At 36.8% G+C, this 18,050-nt stretch overlaps 1 protein-coding gene across 1 annotated transcript in view; it reads right to left on the bottom strand.

Annotated features, from left to right (window-relative positions):
• Positions 1-16,202: 16,202 nt before the first annotated feature.
• Positions 16,203-18,050, bottom strand: part of ABCA12 (ATP binding cassette subfamily A member 12) — a 164,405-nt gene continuing 162,557 nt past the window's right edge. Inside the window, exon 53 of the mRNA XM_006906757.1 lies at positions 16,203-17,416. Coding sequence (XP_006906819.1) covers positions 17,309-17,416 — 108 coding nt within the window. The 3' untranslated portion in view covers positions 16,203-17,308. The remainder of the gene's footprint in view (positions 17,417-18,050) is intronic.

Genomic DNA, 18,050 nt, shown 5'->3' with positions numbered 1-18,050 from the left:
TTTCAGTGGGATGGGGCAAAGACCAACTGACGAGTAAAATAGTTAGGAAACAAGGCCCTGAACCTAGACAAAGGCACAATGGAAACCAATCAGATTAAACAGACATCATTGCTATAATTATATTCCACAACAGATGTAGAACTGAAAACACCAGGGCACCTGTTTTGTTCAAATAGAAGCTAGATTTTATAAACAGAGTTTGAGAGGCAGAGGGCAACATTAATCATTTGTTTTCATTTGGCTTGATTCACTGTAGAAGCATTTAGGTTTTTCCAGGGGTGGGACAATTCCATTCAGGAAAAAAGAGACAACTAAGAAGAATCAAGAAGCAAAAACAAATCAACAAAACAAAGATGTTACCTTCTTCTGAATGTTCTTATTCTAAAAAATTTTGAAAGTATAGTTCTCTTTCCAGTTTTCTAGTTTTATTTAAAATAGATTTTCTAGTAAAAATGGCAGAGTAGGTAAAAGTTGTGATTGCCTCCTGTCATGACCACATCAAAATTACAACTAAACTACAGAACAACCATTGTTAAACATCACCTGAAATCTAGCTGAACAGATGTCCTACAACTAAGGACATACAGAAGAAAAAACTCCGGACTAGAAGGAGGGATGGATGAAGAATGGGCTGGTCCCACACCTGCATGTGGTGGTTGTGAATTGGGAAGGATATCTCAGCTGTGGAGGTCTCCCTGGAGGAACGAGGGGTTCCAGCCCCATCATCTTCCCCAGCCCAGGGCTTCAATGCCAGGAAGAGAAGTCTCCATAGCTTCTGGTTGTAAAAACCAGCAGAGATTGTGGCTAAGTGAGGTGGAGGACTGCTGGATTTGCAGACATACCTCTTAAATGGCTGGCTCACAGACTTACCTGCTCCTGGACTCACTTGCTCTGAGCTTCCAGCACTGGGCAGCAGCTCAAAAGACATCAGAAACATAGCTTCTGGGTGAGGGCTGGAGGGTAAGCTTTCTCCAGACAGAAGTGCTGGCAGAGACCACTGTTCCTTTGTTGGGCTCTCCCCTAATCCACGTGCAAACACAGGTGGATGCCATATCTGAATCTCCATCAACTTGGCTAACACTGGTTGCCTTGCTCTGGTGATTCCCTGAGACCCTGCCCCACGCAATTTGTGGGCCCACCCAAGCCACTTGCAGTGGATTTTCAAAGGACCTGTCTTGGCTCATGCTGCAAATTTTCTAAACTCTCTCAAAGGTTTGCGAAACCCAAATAAGCAGCAGCTGGTCTCAGCGTGCTCTATACCTCTTGTTGAGCAGTGCCAAGCCCAGCACTAGCAGCAGCTGGCCTCAGTTCACAGCTTGCCTTCTCAAGGTACTTTCAACACCAGCGTGGGTGATAGACATTTGCATCTCAAGGTACTTCCAATCCCAGCATGGGTGATGGACATGTGCAGATTACTTGGTGGCTCATGCCAGGTGACCTTGAGCAAGGCATGGGTTGAAGCTGAACTTGGCCTGAGGCAGGGCACCTCCCAGGAGATCCCACGGCTGGCATACCACTGGCCGGTTTTAGACTGACCTGGAGCACCATACGGGGCCACATTTGAGGACAACACCCAAAGGGCAGACTAGGCAGGCACTAGAGCCTTCCTAAAGAGAATCCTGCTCTGTAGGGTCAGCTCCTGCACAACACCTCCTTCACAGTAATCACGGGCCAGTCCTCACAACCAATCAGCCCAAGCATCCCATTGATGTGCAAATGGCAACAAAAGCTCAGCTATGACAGAACACACACAACTCACACAAGGGACACACCTGGAGCACCCAGCTCAGATGACCAGGGAAACTGTGCCATTGGGTTCCAGAGGACACCTGCTACATAAGGCCACTCTACTAAGAATGAGAGAAAAAGCAGCTCTACTTAATACATAGGAACAAACACAGGGAGGCAGCCAAAGTGGGGAGACAGAGAAACATGTCCCGAATTAAAGAACAGAACAAAGCTCTAGAAAAGAAACTAAACAAAATGGAGACAATCTCTCAGATGCAGAGTTCAAAACACTGGCTTTATGAATGCTCAATGAACTTAGCAGAAGAGTAGATGAACTCAGTGAGAACATTAACAAAGAGATAGAAAACATAAAAATGGAGATAGAAAAGATAAAAAAGAACTAGTCAGAAACAAAGAATACGATAAATGAAATGAAGAATACATTAGAGGGAATCAACAGTACAGATGAAGGAGAAGGTCAGATCAGCAATTTAGAAGATAAGGGAGCAGAAAACACCCAATCGAAACAGCAACAAGAAAAAAGAATCGAAAAAAATGAGAATAGTTTAAGGGGCCTCTGGGACAACATCAAGTATACTAACAGCTGCATCATAGAGCTACTAGAAGGAGAAGAGAGAGGGTAAGGAATTGAAAACCTATTTGAAAAAATAATAAGAAGAAACTTCCCTAACTTGGTGAAGGAAATAGACATACAAGCCCTGGAAGCACAGAGAGTCCCAAACAAAATGAACTCAAAGAGGCCCAGACCAAGACACATCATAATTAAAATGCCAAAGGTTAAAGACAAAAAGAGAATCTTAAAAGCAGCAAGAGAAAAGCGATTAGTTACTTACAGAGGAGCTCCTATGAGACTGTTGCTGATTACTCAACAGAAATTTTGCCTGCGAGAAGGAACTGGCATGAAATATTTCAAGTGATGAAAAATAAAGATGTACAACTAAGATTACCCTACCCAGCAAAACCATCATTTAAAATCGAAGGAAAGATGAAGAGCTTCCTAGACAAAAAAAAAGCTTAAGGAGTTCATTATCATCAAACCAGTATTACAAGAAATGTTAAAGAGACTTCTTTAAGAAGAAGGGGAAAAAAGATAATAAATATGAATAATAAAATGGCAATAACTACATATCTATCAATAATTACTTTAAATGTAAATGGACTAAATACTCCAATAAAAAGACAGGGTAACTAAATGGATAGGAAAATAAGACCATACAGATACTGCCTACAAGAAATTCACTTTGGATCAAAAGACACACCCATAAAGGAATGGAAAAAGATACCTTATAAAAATGGAAAGAAAGAAAAACAAAAAGCAATACTTATACCAGACAAAATAGACTTTAAAACAAAGGCTATAACAAGAGAAGAAGAAGGACCCAGTAATCTCACTTCTAGGTATTTATCTGAAGAAACACAAACACTACTTCAAAGGAACATGTGAATCTATATGTTCATTGCAGCATTATTTACAATAGCCGAAATATAGAGGCAACTTGGGTGTCCATCAATGGATAAAAGGATAAAGAAGGGGTGGTACATATATAGCTGAATATTACTCAGCCATAAAAAAAAGAGTGAAGTCTTGCCATCTCAAATAACATGGAGGAACCTAGAGAGTATTTTGCTGAGTGGAGTAAGTTAGACAAAGAAAGACAAATGCCATATGAATTCACTTACGTGGGGAATCTAAAGAACAACACAAACAAACAAATAGCAGAAACAAACTCATAGATACAGAGAACATTTTGATGGTTGTCAGATGGGAGGCCTGGGGGGGGGTGGGTGAAAAAGGTGAAGAGATTAAGAAGTTCAAATTAGTGCAAAACAGTCACAGGGATGTAAACTATAGCATAAAGAATATAGTCAAAAATATTGTAATAACCCTGTATGGTGTCAGATAGATACTAGATTCATTGGGGTGATGACTTTGTAAGTTATATAAATGTTGAATCACTATGTTGTACACCTAAAACTAATATAATATTGTATGCCAACTTTAATTGAAAAATTAAAAAAATATTTTAAAAAATGAGTACAGTTTCTCTCCCCCAAACAAATAAGCTTTAATGCAACATATTGCTCAACAACACTGTGCAAACAGGGATTTATGAATCCTCACAATGACCTTCTTTATTGTTTTATTCTTTTACTATTCTTTTGATAGAAAGGAAAGCAACTCAAAAATACCAGGACTTTACATGGCTTGTTTAGTAAGTCTATAACTAAAGGAGCAGAGCCCAAGGCCTGCTATATTTGAACCAAAGACAAAGAAGACCTTCAAAGTTTTCAATAAGCTCCAATATGAATATAATTCTGGCTGTGTTTAATTGAGGATTTATAGAGAATACAGAAATTACAGTACAGTATTTAGAAGCTATTTTTCACCTCCTGAAAGATAAGATGCTTTTCTGACAAAAACAAGCATAGTACATTGAAATTTCCTTTTTTTTTGAAAAAAAAAAGAAAACTCATCCTAAAGAAAATAAAGAAATACCATTTTATTAATCTATTAATTTTTCAAGAATAAAGGCTTTTCATAGTCTTCATTATTTTAAAAGTCAAAATCTCCATTTCAATAGAGTGTTTTTTAAGGGGAGGTTAATGGAAGTTCTAATGAATATTTATGTCTAATTCTATCTGGATTTATCTGGTGACAGGACACAGAACCTTTTTATATGCTTTCAAAAATGTGTAGGCAACCTAACATGAAAAACAGAATTGGCATCACATTTAGATTGCTGGAGCTGAATGTACTCCAATAGAACATTTCAAAGGTCTTAAAATGATTATTATTTTTCGTGGTGACAAATGGTTTTCTCTCCAAGACACAATATAGCAAAATCAGTATTTATTTCATTACAGTCTAATTGAGCCTAAGATATTAGGTTTAAGCCTGTGGAGTATCTGAACCAGCAGTAGCCATTAAGAACCCAGCATCAGATTACTCTTCCTGTCAGCCAGTAAGTCAATAAATACCTATTGAACACCTATGTACACTGCGATGGATTCTGGGACACAACAGAGAACAAATCATGGATTCTGCTCTCAACTTCCAGTCTTCTTTCTCTCTTTGTCTTTTTCTTTAGGATCTAGGGAAGAATTCTGAAACCTGTTTTTGAGAGATTCTCCAGTGATCCTAATGTACTCAGAAAAAGATAAACACCCACATAGATGACAGACATACCTTTCAGGTTTCAGCCTAAGCATTGCTTTATACAGAGAATCTTTCTGACCGTCCTTCCTTCCAACAATACACACCTTAATCAAATTAGGTCAGACTTTCATGGACATCAACATTATGTTAATAAATACTTTCTTCCATTTATTTTAATTTAAACGAAAGGAGAGACAATGACTGAGAAATGAATACAGTTGGAAATATGTCTACAGTGGTTCATATTACAACCTCCGAATGATCTTAACAATCACACTAATGACCGTCAGTTTAATTCCCAATGTTTTTGTATGCAAGCAGCCAACTGACCAGATGCCAACAGACCCTGAAGTCTGTTAGAATTTTCATTTCTTAAAATGTAGTTCCTTACCTCAGGGCCTTTAGCTAATGGCATGAGTATGGAGAAATATTTCTCTGCTCTATGAGGAACAACAATGCAGGCATGATGATAAATTTGTCCACTTATCCAACAAATATTTATTGAGTGTCTGCAATACATTAGGCAGTGTTCCAGACACTGGGGATACCGTGATATCTGCTAGGTTGAAATTTCCATTTGAGTACAGGTGGAATTAGAGAATAAACAAGTAAGCAAGTGTGCAGGTACGATTATTTCAGAGAATGAAAGTATTGTCAAGAAAATAAAAGAGGGTAAAATGGTGTAGAGAGTTATAGGTTTAGGGAGTGGGGAGTTCTTCAGTTTGAATGGTCAGGTGTGTATCACTAGTCTCAGGGTTAGGAGAAACTCTGAGGTAGAGGCAACTGTGACAAACTGGAGAAGTGATTTGTCAGCTGAAATGAGCTGTGGTATTGATCTGTAGACTATTTCCACTTGGCAATGGGTGAGGAGCTCAGAAGAGGTCGGGGAGACCATAATGATAAATGTGGCTTTTTAAGAGAAGCCAGAAATTTAGATTTCAAAAGGAAATTGCTTTTTTAAATGTTGGCAAATAATTAAAATTTAAAATATTTTGCCAATCAGCACTGTACCATTGGGAACCAAGTACATGGGAGGGCTAGATTGGGGTAGAAGGCTGCCAGTGCTTTGAATCTTTGCCATAGGCCTTTCTTCAGATGTGGATTATTTAGGACTAATATAATAAAATAGTCTGACCTAAAATATTAATGGTAGATGGTGATATATCTTCCATGGATGATAGTTACAATTTACCCAGGACTTTTCATGAAATATGAACGATAAGGCATGGTTGGAAAGAGAGAGTGCTGAGCCAGAGTGGTCTGGCTCACTCTCTCTCAAGTCACAGCTATAGGCCTTCATCCATAATCCCTTTTATAATGTTCCTCTTACTTGTGGACACGAAAACAATGGGAACAAAATGAAAGGTAATTAGCATGACGATTAAGATCATTCAGAGATTCTTTTATGGAATACTGTAGGCATATTTCTAACTGTATTTATTCTCCAATTATCTCTTCTCTTTTGGTTTAAGTAGAATAAATGGAAGGAAAGAAAATGAAAATTGGGCATATAGGTTCTTTGCTTTAATAAAGAAATAGTATATAGATATTTTCAGTAATGCTTTATAAAATTAAATAAAAACAAATGCTTTAAAGCAGGAAGCAAATAATATTTGGCTATAGCATTTTTAGATCTGATCCTTTTTAGGTTTACTTGGGATCACTTTTCATTGCCTCTTTAGCTAACTCCTTCATCACTTCTCAGCATAAATGTCAGTACTTGGGTATGATTCTTGGAAAAATCATGACACATGGTGTTAATACTTCATCTTTTCTAAGTAGAAGCTTTATTCTTTCCACCTTGAAATGCAGAAAGTATTGTAAGCAATACTCTTTTTTTTTTAAGACTTTATTTTCTTAGAGAAGTTTTAGATTTACAACAAAATTGAGAGGGAGGTACAGAGATTTCTCATTTGTCCTTGTCCCCACATATGCACAGTCTTTTCTATTATCAACATCACTCACCAGAGCGGTACCTTTTTCACTAACAATGAACCTACATTGACACATCATTATCACCCAAAGTCCATAGTTTACCATAGAGTTCACTCTTGGTGTTGTATATTCTATGGGTTTAGACAAAAGTATAATGTCATATATTCATCATTATATCATACAGAACATTGTCACTGCCCTAAAAATCCTCTGTGCTCTGCCTATTCAACTCTCCTCTCCCACCCTACTCTGGCAACCACTGATCTTTTTACTCTCTATAGTTTTGCCTTTTCCAAAATGTTATATAATTGGAATTACAGTATGTAGCCTTATTAGATTGGCTAATTTCATTTAGTAATACGCATTTAAGCTTCCTCCATGTTTTTTCATAGATTAACAGTTTGTTTCTTTTCAGCGGTAAATATTACATTGTCTGTAAGTACATTATTCATTTACTAACTGAAGGATATCTTGGTTGCTTCCAAGTTTTGGCAATTGTAAATAAAGCTGCTATAAAGATCTATGTGCAGATTTTTGTGTGGATATAAGTTTTCAACTCTCTGGGGTAAATTTTAAGGAGTGAAATTGATGAATTTTGTGGTAAGAATATGTATAGTTTTGTATCTATTAGTCCGCAAAGAAAAAAATTGACAGTCTTTCATTTGTTTATATGATTAAATGAACATTTTCTTCCATTATGTTTGTTTTTCAGTCAGGTGATGATTTCTGATACACTCAACCAAGTTCTATTTTTCTTTCAATTCTTAAACATTTCAGATCTGCTAAAACTGATGTCCAACTATGGTTTTATTTTATCTTTTATGTTTTATCTACCATTATTCTGTTTGTTTGTTTGTTTGTTTTTTCAGTAAAGGTGGGCTCAGCAGAGCTCAGACTGAGAGCCAGCTCCTCTATTTTCCCTTGGCATGTTCATATACACACACTTTTGTGAGGTTATTTAAAACTCTAAGAAGTGTTGGAGTGAAACACATGAAATTCCTTATGGTGGTTATCTATGGGGAGATGAGGAAGTTCAAATTGGGAGTGGTGTCAAATCATCTTAATCTTCTGTAATATTTTTAGTTTTAAGGGAGACTGTAGAAATGTAAAATTTACTTAAACATTAGTGAAATAAAACTTCATGATTATGAGGAATGAGGACAAGTATTTTATAAACACATGCTGCTTTATTCTTTTTAGTTTTTAAGTTGGAAGCATGATTTTACCTTTATTAAATCTTAACCCATCTGTTGATGTGCTATTACTTTAATGGAGCTCTAAAATATTAAAAATATATATTATATTGTTTTGCTTCTTGCTTTTTCAAAAGATGAAAAATTATTAAAAATTGAAAAATTATTCACAAAGTTTAATTTGCTGAAATATCGCAATAAGCCAGTTACTTTTCTAAAGATAAAGTCTACAGAGTTAAAAGTTTACTTCTGTGTCACCATTTTTTTTTTAAGTAATCAATTTATGAAAAAAACTCATTTCTCTGTGGTAGTTCTTACTGATACATCACATAATGATTTAATGCCTTAATTGGATTGTTAGGTAGGATATAAATGATTCACATATAATGCTGAGAAAAAGCTTCCTCTTTAAGAACAGCTCAACATGATTCATCTTCTGCACTATATTTTAAGAAAACAAGAAAGAATAGAGCAATGACTACAAAAGCAGATGGGACAAATACTTTAGAAGCTGTTTTGGTACCTATAAGTGTTATAGAACCACCTGCTATAAAAGCAAAGGAATGTTCATCATGATGGTCTTATACAGCTTAGCTGTTGGAAAAAGCTTCTTTTGGAAAGTAATGACTCTAAACAGGCTTAGCCACTTTTTCCTCTTGTATATGGCAGTTGAGTGAATACCATTTTTTAAAAATTGCATTAGTTTTTAAATATAAGTTTAAAAGAAAAAAGCTAGGATATAACATAATTTTTACATCATTTAAAACCATTACTTGATGTCTCAAAAAAACTCTTTTTTCCAATTCTAATTTTAGTGGCATAATTATAATACACGTTTTCAAGAGTTTTAGTAGTTGGGATCTATAGTCCAATTTATAATTCTACCTATGGAAACAAAGACTGATATAAGTTTAATAAGACTCTGAGGAGTTATATATTGTTTTCAGACTTTTTCAGTGAGATATCAATTATCCACAGCAGATAGAACCATTGATCTCAACCTTGGCAGAACATTAGAAACGCTTGGAGACCTTTTAAGACTCCCAGGGGCCACACCACACCCTGACCAATTACATCAGATTTTCTAGGGAAGGGTGGAACTCTGGAATCAGTATAATTTCCCCAGGAAATTTTGATGAGCAGATCTCTAAAACAATGGTTCCCAGCCTCCCTAAAGATAAAAATTACCTAGGTGCTTGTTAACAATGCAAATTATTCCCTAATTACTGACCTACCAAATCAAAATCTCCAGGAAAAGGGTCTGGAAAGCTGTATTATTACTACTATTATTATTATTTTAACAAAAGGCCTTAATTGATTCTTATTATTAAGGAAGTTTAGAAATATTTCTCTGAGTTAAGCTTTACACTCCATAAATAATAATGACACAAAATCACTACATTTAAAAAATTGTATCATGATTGAAAGTGCTATATTATCATGTTTAAAGAAATAAGGATCCATTAAAAGGACATCGGTTGGCCACAGAAGCACTGAAAAGAGCCTCTGAGAAAGTATAGCAGAGCTCAGGGCTCATTCAGCTCTGATGAGAGAAGAAAGTTTCCAGAATCAAGGATGTGTCTTTTGAAGGTATATCCTACTATGGAGATGGATGCTTTAGGCTCAAGAGAAGCCTGATGATTTTAAACATCAGAATCACGTAATTAACTCAACTTGCCCCTAGTCTCTGCTCAGCAAGCAACCTTTTGATTCAAGTTTGACTTCCTATGTAGTGTACTTGTGGAGACAGAAAATGCACTGGCTTGAGGGTAGAAATGTTCAGTTAAAGTTCTCATTATAAATCAATAACTTGGCACTCAGATTTTACCCATCAGTGTTCTGGACTTTCACGTGAATCCACCCATGGGAGATATAGCCTCTTTATGCTGTTAAGGTATAACTCAGCCTGCAGAGCTGAGGTGTGGTGAAAGGTAATACCTGCCATTCTGTGTGGGAAAGACCTGCCTAGATAGACCTGCTATAGTCCCTTTCCTTTGAACTTTTTATCATTTACTTTCCTGATTATTGTGCTTTTTCTCTATTGCCCAAGGCATTAATCTGCTGGCGGTTGAGAGGGGTGGTGGTGGTGGGAATTATAGGTGAGGGACTTTAGGGCATTAGAAAAGTTTCAGAAAAGATATAGAGGAAAAGACCAAGGTAACATTCAGTTTATGACAAACAAAATAAGACTATGCAGCAGGACTGAAACTCTGATGGACAGGATATTATTTTAAGAATGAATCTGCTAAATTTCTTTGACTTTTCTTCCTTCTTATTTAGTAGATTAAAAATGTAGCCTAGAAAACTAGGCAATAAGTTCAAGATCACAGAGTTTTCTTGTAGTGTAAAGAAAATACACAAATTATTAGAGAATAATTTGTCTTAAGATTTGTTCTTCTCAGTAGGTGTGGGATCTGATGCAGAGAAATCTTGCCCACTTTCCACCCTGGGTAATTAAGAAAAGAAGAAAGGAGAGAGAGAAGGTAAGAGGAGAGAAGAATACGTTTAGTGCTAATTTTCTGCTCTTTGGGCTTTGACACGGGAGTGTGTGTCGCTGTGTGTTAAATATTCATTAAATGAGGTTAATGTGGAAAGTGAGCTGCTGTAGATTACTCTGGGACATGCCACATCAAAGTAAACTAGACTACACAGGATGATACAATGAAGGAGACATTAGGTCCAGGCTTAGCCACCTTCATTTGAGTGTGGCATAGTCACTGACTTGAGAGCAGTGTTCTTGTCTCGGTATCCACTCTAACAGGACTAGATGACCTCTGAGCTAGGGGCGATCTGCAGTGTCTGTGGGAGAAATGGGAGCTGTAACAAACACTCAAGGGTGAGAATGAGTCAGCCAGGAAGAGCTACCAGACTTTGACCAAGCCAAAAAAAGATCAGATCACAAATTATCTCAGCCCAGGCTTTAATCATTAATCCTAATGAGAAAAATAGTACCTAAGGAACAGGGAACACTGCTCATCCTGGAGACTAACAGAAGCAGAGGGCACTACCCCTGGCAATCTTGATTCTTTCCTGCCCCCATTAGGACATGTAAGCTCCCTCTTCTTATAACTGGTAATTCTCTTCCAATTACTGCCTGTTTTTCTGTTCCCCTTTACTTACTCACTTGAAAAAGTTAACCATATACTTCATCTCCACTTTTCTTTTCTTTTTTTTAATTGAACTCATTCCTCAGATTTTCTTTCCTATCATTTCACAGAAACTTCTCTTGTCAAGGTCACCCATGAACATGTCAAATCCAGTGGTCAATATTTTCAGTTAATTTAATCAACCCAGCAGCTGTCTATACAAGGTCAGTCACTTCCTCTTTTTTAAAAATACTTTCTTTTCTTGGCTTGCAAGTTACACATTATTTCTGGATATTCCTTCTCTACTTGAAAAAAATAGTGTAATGCTCCAGGATGCTCTCCTTGGACTGTTCTTCTGCTTAAGGCACACTCATCTCCTTGAATAATCCCATCCAGACTTGTGGCTTGAATTTCCCTCTATATGCCAACGACTTCTACAGTTATTTTTTCTGTAGAATGGACCTTTTCCTCAACTCCAGATGTACAGATCTATCATCTCACTCAACATTTCCTCTAGAATATCTAACAAGCATCTCAAACTTAATGTACCATAAAACCAGCTTTTATTTTTTCCTTCTACACCTGCCTTTGTCTCTCCAGTTTCACCCTTCTCCAATAAATGACAATTCCATTTGTCAGTTGCTCAGGTCAAAATGCTTGGATTCATTCTTGGCTTCCCTTTTTCTTACATCTTCTTCATTATCCTGGCAGCAAATACTGTCAGTTTTGCCTTCAAAATATATCTAGAATCTGACTATTTCTTATCGTCTCTACAGCTACCACCTTATTCCGCTGCACAGTTTCCTAGATTGCCCTGACTTCCACTTTGCTTCCCTACAGTGTGTCTTCCATAGCTTTCAGAGTGGTCCCTCAGGCTTGTCTACATCTTGTGGTTAAAAAAAAAAAGAAAAATGTCACCAGGACTTGATCTATTATTCCATTTGTCAGTTCTATTTGTCCCTGCTTGACTTTATTTAGTATGGGAGCTCTTTCTATATTATGGACATGATGGCAGCTGGGAGCCCTAGACTTATCTCTACTCAGTTTGGCAATTCCAGGAAAAGGAAATATTTCTCCCTAAATTTAAATGTTAATTCAAGGATGATTGACTAACTTTGCTGGAATCATGTGTCATTCTCTGAACTAATCAAAGTGGCCAAGGGAATAAGGTACTTTGGCCATCCCGGGTCATGTGCCTACTCTACTTTCTGGGCTGGATTGGGGGCACCATCATTCACAGCCTCATTGAGACAAACTTGAACAGGAGCAAGAAAACCACAGAAATCACAAAAAATTTAGGACAGACAAAAAATATAGTTAGATGCTATACTTTAATATATTATATTTGTTTGCTTGAACTGAGTTATTTAATTCCTTTGATCCTATTTCTCCATTTAGGGACAATAACACTTCACAGGATTGCTGCGAGGTTCAAATGATTTTACACATATGAAGTTGCTTTGTAAAAACTGAAATTATAGACCTTATGATGTAAATGTTAGCTATTATTAAATTGAGATTAGACCATCAGAGGCAGATAAAATAGGGATAGATACAGAGGATGACCTTCTGTAACTTATAAAAATGGCATAGATGTGGACAAGTCAACCAAAAGATTAACACATCAAACAGAGAGAGAAGAATAAAAATCATCTCAAAGACCAAGCTGAATAGGATTGTAATGAGAATTGAAAATCTGTTTTTAGGTGTTGAAAGAGTCACTTTGGATATAACTTGTTTAGGGTATATACTATTTCATAGTACTAGCTCCCTTAAATTGGAATTTTTTTTTGCTTCCGTATGAATTGAACAATAAAACATAAAAATAGAAATGATATAAAATGAGGAAATAAATCAAATAAATAACAGAACTATGTTATATTGAAAACAACCATAATACAATTCCAGTAAGTACTAAGCAAACTCTTTTGAATTAAAATAAATGTAAATGATTAGTAAATCTTTATATGTCTAGTTGACATGGTTGGATTTCCTTCAGAAAGGGCAGGATGGAAAGCTAGAGTCCTTTCTGAGGGTTTCTGCTAGAAGAGGGCAATCAGGGATAGATTCTTCTCATTTGTACCAGAGATTTGTGCTTCAGTATTCAAGGGAACAGTAATAGAGGCCGCCAGGGCCAGTGGCTCCCTTACTGGGTTAACAGAGACATAAATATAGCTCATACAAAACAAACAAATAAAAACTAATAGACACAGACAACATCATGGTGGTTACCAGAAAGGGGGCTAGGGGTGGGAGGTAGGTAGAAGAGGGTAAAGGGGGACAAATATACGGTGACAAAAAGATACTTGACTAGGTGATGAACACACAATGTAATATACAGATGGTGTATTATAGAATCATACACTTGAAACTCGTATAATTTTATTACCCAATGCCACTCACTCCAATAAATTTAATAAAATTAAAAAAAGAATACACTGAAAAAATATAGCTTATACAGCTCACCCCTATGTTATTAATAAAATTATGTATCCAAGCCAACCTATTCAAGTCTTTTTTTTGCGGGGGGTGGGGTGCTTTATGTCAAAAAATAGTCGCTGATCAAATTGTTTACTATATGATTCTGGGCAAGATAATGACCTTTTTCTAGAGATGATTTATAATGCAACATGGAAATGTTCTGCTGAGGCATGCACAAAATGCTTTAGTAATAGAGAATAGAACAATGAACTCTGCCTGAGGTTCTCTGGGAGGGTTTCCTTAAAGACAAGACACAGGAGAAGGGTGGTGATTAAAATGAAGAGGAGATTCTAGATAAAAGATAAGTGGGCATAGGGAAGAGGTCTTTCAAGAGAAAATAGTGTGAACTAAGGGGCACAGAACTGAAAAAAAGATCTGACATAATAGTAAATAGCAAGAAATTCACTGAAGTCGAAGCATAGACTGCATGAAGAAGAGAGGTGGAAGCTTTGGGGGCTGAATTAGTGAAGGAGTTTGCATTTCATTCTGCAGATTATGGAAAACCAGTCTGTGTTTACAAGCAAAGGGTGATAAGATTAACATTGTAACAAATGATGGCAAAGGAAATAATATCATTCCCTTTTAGCTTGCTGTCATTATATTTAAAAATTTATGTTGAGAAGCTTACCTTAATAAAGCAAGCAGGTTCTCAGGATCCCTTGGGGGTAAGAGGACATTAGCCTTCTGCATCACCCCAACCCTTGCCTAGGAGGGCACGGGCAGTTCATCTAGGAGCTCATTGTCCCAGAGGAGAAGAATGGATCGTTCAGGCAGAGGCATACTTGGAGAAGGTAGTTATACATATCGCTTTTCTACTCTTCTGATTTTGCACCAAATATTTTAATATTATGAAAATCATAGGTGAAGTATAGATTGCCACGATCCTCAGAGGTAATTCAGGTACTTCATGTAAAAAAGCAGATTCCATACGTGTTGTCCAGATTGTCCAAGAACTGAGACTTCTCAAAACATATTCTCTGTTGCAAAGAAGCCCAAAGGGATGTGGATTCAAATAGTTTTTCATGTGTGTTCCTTACCTATATGTAAAATGTACTGTGAAACTCGAATACAGTAGTACATCCTTATAGGCAAAAAGACAAATAAAAATAAATGTGCAAGAATGTACAAAAACAAAGCACTAGAATTCTGATTCCAAGGAAGATATAATCCGTCCACCCAAGTGGATTCACTGTAATCTCCTTTTCTTCTCTATGAATAAACTACCTCATGAGACACTTCACTGCATTTCAGAGATTTAAACAGAACCAAGATACTCTGTTTTCCTACCAGCCAGGCCATCCTCTGTTGTTTCTCATTCATTTATTTACTCATCCATTTTACCAACGAATACTTATTGAATGACATAAATATTTGTTGTGTGTGTAGATACTGGTGAGAAGATAAAGTAGATCTGTTTTCATAGAACTTCTTGTCAAGTGAGGGAGAAAAAAATCTTAAATAAGCATTGAAATGAAAGTGCAGTTACTGCCATCTGGAGGCCAGCTTAGGCATCCCTGCCACCTGAGAGGTAGATAAGATGGATGGAATGCCCCAGCCTCCTGTCCTGTGGGGTCGGACGCTCCATTCTACACACATCTGGGGCTGTCTCATGATCTCGGCTGCTGGCTTTTCCTTCTCAGTGGCAAAGCAGTCATTGCTTTGTGTCCTTTTTAAAGAAGATATTATCACATTCCTTCCGCAATCTCCATAGACACTCATTCACATAAAGCCTTTGTACATATGGCTGGCTTTAATAAAGACTACAGGTAATGAGGACAGCCCAGGGCATGGCTGCCCAGCAAATGGATATGAAAACGTATTTGGATATTCATGGTTTTGAAAGTTCATTCAACCACGCCATTTTCTCACTTCAATACTCTCTCTTCAACACTCAGCCTTCTACCCTCTAACTGATTCCTCCTTCCTCCGCTGTCTTTCTCTCCTTTCTCTTCACTTCTGTTTCGACCACTGCTCAGAAGCAAGCAAAAAACCAATCACCACAAAAAACAAACACAATGACCGATAAACAAGTCCAAACACCTTTATTCTTTCATGAAGTCTAATTTTTTTTTCTTTTATCATTAGGGCCCCCGAAGATACTCATTCTCTCTGAGTTATACCTTCTACTCCAAAGTTGTATCTATGTATTCTACTCAACATAGACATTCTCTATTCTAAGAGAAATTCTGTTCCCATCTCTTAAGATATATATTGCTAGTCGAGGATGCATGCTCTGACAGAAAAGTAGGAGGTACAGTAAGTACAGTACTAGAACAGAGGACTGGATTTTTTTTTGAAAGACAGCTTCTTAGAGAAAGAATAACATTTCTGAAGACTGCTAGCTAGACACAAAGTGGGGGAAGAGCATTTCAAGCAGGGGAATGACATATGCAAAGGTCTATAGATGGGAAGGAGCTTGTTACACTGAAAAAATTGAAAAGAGAAGAGAATGGCTAGACACTGAAGAGAAGGAGAAGATGAAAGGGATGAGAATGGAGAGGTTAGCGGGAGCCAGATCTGATGGGACCGTGTAGGCCACGTGGCTCCAGTTCTTAAGTTCCTGGCCCTTTTCTAACCAATAAAATGACTTCATGAATTGTTTTTTTCTGAACCTCGAGTTTATTGATTTTCGAAACAGAAACAGTTGTGCCTAAGCAGGCAAACTTGCGCGCGCGCGCGCACACACACACACACACACACACACACACGTGAATGTTACATAAAGCACCTTCCCTGAGGGCCATATAACTTGGCATTATTATGAAGTCAATCCTATAGCTGTAGACATGATTCTGGGTCAGCTGGGTAATTAGCTGAAAATTATCTTCATATTTATTTTCTCTCTACAGGAGTGTTTCCAGCACAGAAACCCAGAATATGAGACTTTTTGTAAGAGCTTAAAAAAAAAAAAAACATTGCCTGCCAGCAGCACATGAATTCTCTATCACTTTTCAGGATTTGTATCTGTCCAGCTGACACACCCATTTTCCCCTGAAGAGCAAGTAGCTTCTTACTCTGCTGTGTGCCTTATTACCGTCAAGGCATGACAGGAATAAATCTAAGTTCTGTTTACCACCAGGGTAAACTGCCCGCCTATGGCATACTTTAGAAAGCCATTTTTAGGGGTTCAGTATGTCCCTAAGTATTTACAGGTATTGAAAGTGACATGTACATTGTAGACATTATGCCCACTGCTTACTGCTGATGTTAATCTGCCTCATAGCACTTTGTACATCACAGTGTATTCATGTATTCATGATAATGTTTATTCTGTTATTTTCTGGAAATAAATTATTTTGTTTGCTCTCTCAATTCTATCTACACAGAGATACCTTACTTTCCTTTTTTACTCTTAGTTTTCAACTAATAACCATGCCTTTTAAGCTGTCTTTTTATTGAAAGTAATAAATTATGACATTCATCTGCAGGTGGCTCATCTTTGCATGAGAATCACCAGCTTACACAGTAGTACGCTCACAGTGTTGAGTATATAGGAATTCATTTTAGTAGCAATAACATTCGTTGACTTTAGAAAGAAAACTTTCCATTTATAGTTACTTGCTAGTCTTACACAATCGTAGCTTTCTATGTGGTATAATACTTTAAAATTAAGATATGTTAAAGTATCTTCAAGGAAGTAGTATCTTCTGTGGTTTTTCCTCAAAATGAAACCATTCACTTTGCTAAGATTGAGTTTGTTGGAGGTACTAAGATTCCATTCGGTCATCCTGTGAGTCAACGCTTATGGTAGAATCTTGGCTACCGGTATCAGCAGTTTCATAGGATTTTTGGTCTTTGGCGAAGTTGATGAAAACCTGATTTTTCAAGGGAAATAAAGCCATTAATGCTTGATAAACCAAAAGAAGAAATAAGGTTAATTCACCATGCATGCACACACACATACACATACAAAATAGGAGAGTAAATAAGAAAACTAGATTTTATAGGGGCATGCTCATACATATATACATATACATCTACAACTATAATTACAGTTATAATCACAGAGAAATATAAAGCTGTAATTGAATATCTACAGCCACGTATCGATATCTATATGATCTATATCAATATCTCTATCAAGTATAAACAAGGAGTTCAACCCAAGCTCTTATCAAATGCTTGTATGATGATGTGGAGAGAAATTTCACTAGTTTCAAGAATTAATGCACTAAAATAAAATTTGGATAGAAAGCCCATATTAACATTATGTTCAGTAAGCCAATTATTTAATAGACAGATCTTTTGTTTTTAAAAAATTATTAAAATTCATTAGTCATAGATTTATCTAGAAATATTGAGAACCTATTTTGTGTCAGATATGGTGCTGGTAGCTGGTTACAAGTCAAAGGCTAAATATTTAGTGTTGGAAAGCCATGCTTGCTTAAAAGCCCCCATAGAAAATTATCCGTAAATTGCAGCACCATATATTGACTCAGAGGTCCCTGA

This window comes from Pteropus alecto, unplaced genomic scaffold (assembly GCF_000325575.1).
Source record: "Pteropus alecto unplaced genomic scaffold, ASM32557v1 scaffold110, whole genome shotgun sequence".
NCBI classification, from domain to species: domain Eukaryota; kingdom Metazoa; phylum Chordata; class Mammalia; order Chiroptera; family Pteropodidae; genus Pteropus; species Pteropus alecto.
Note: the sequence above shows the minus strand (reverse complement) of the source record. Positions and strands in the feature narration are given on the sequence as shown.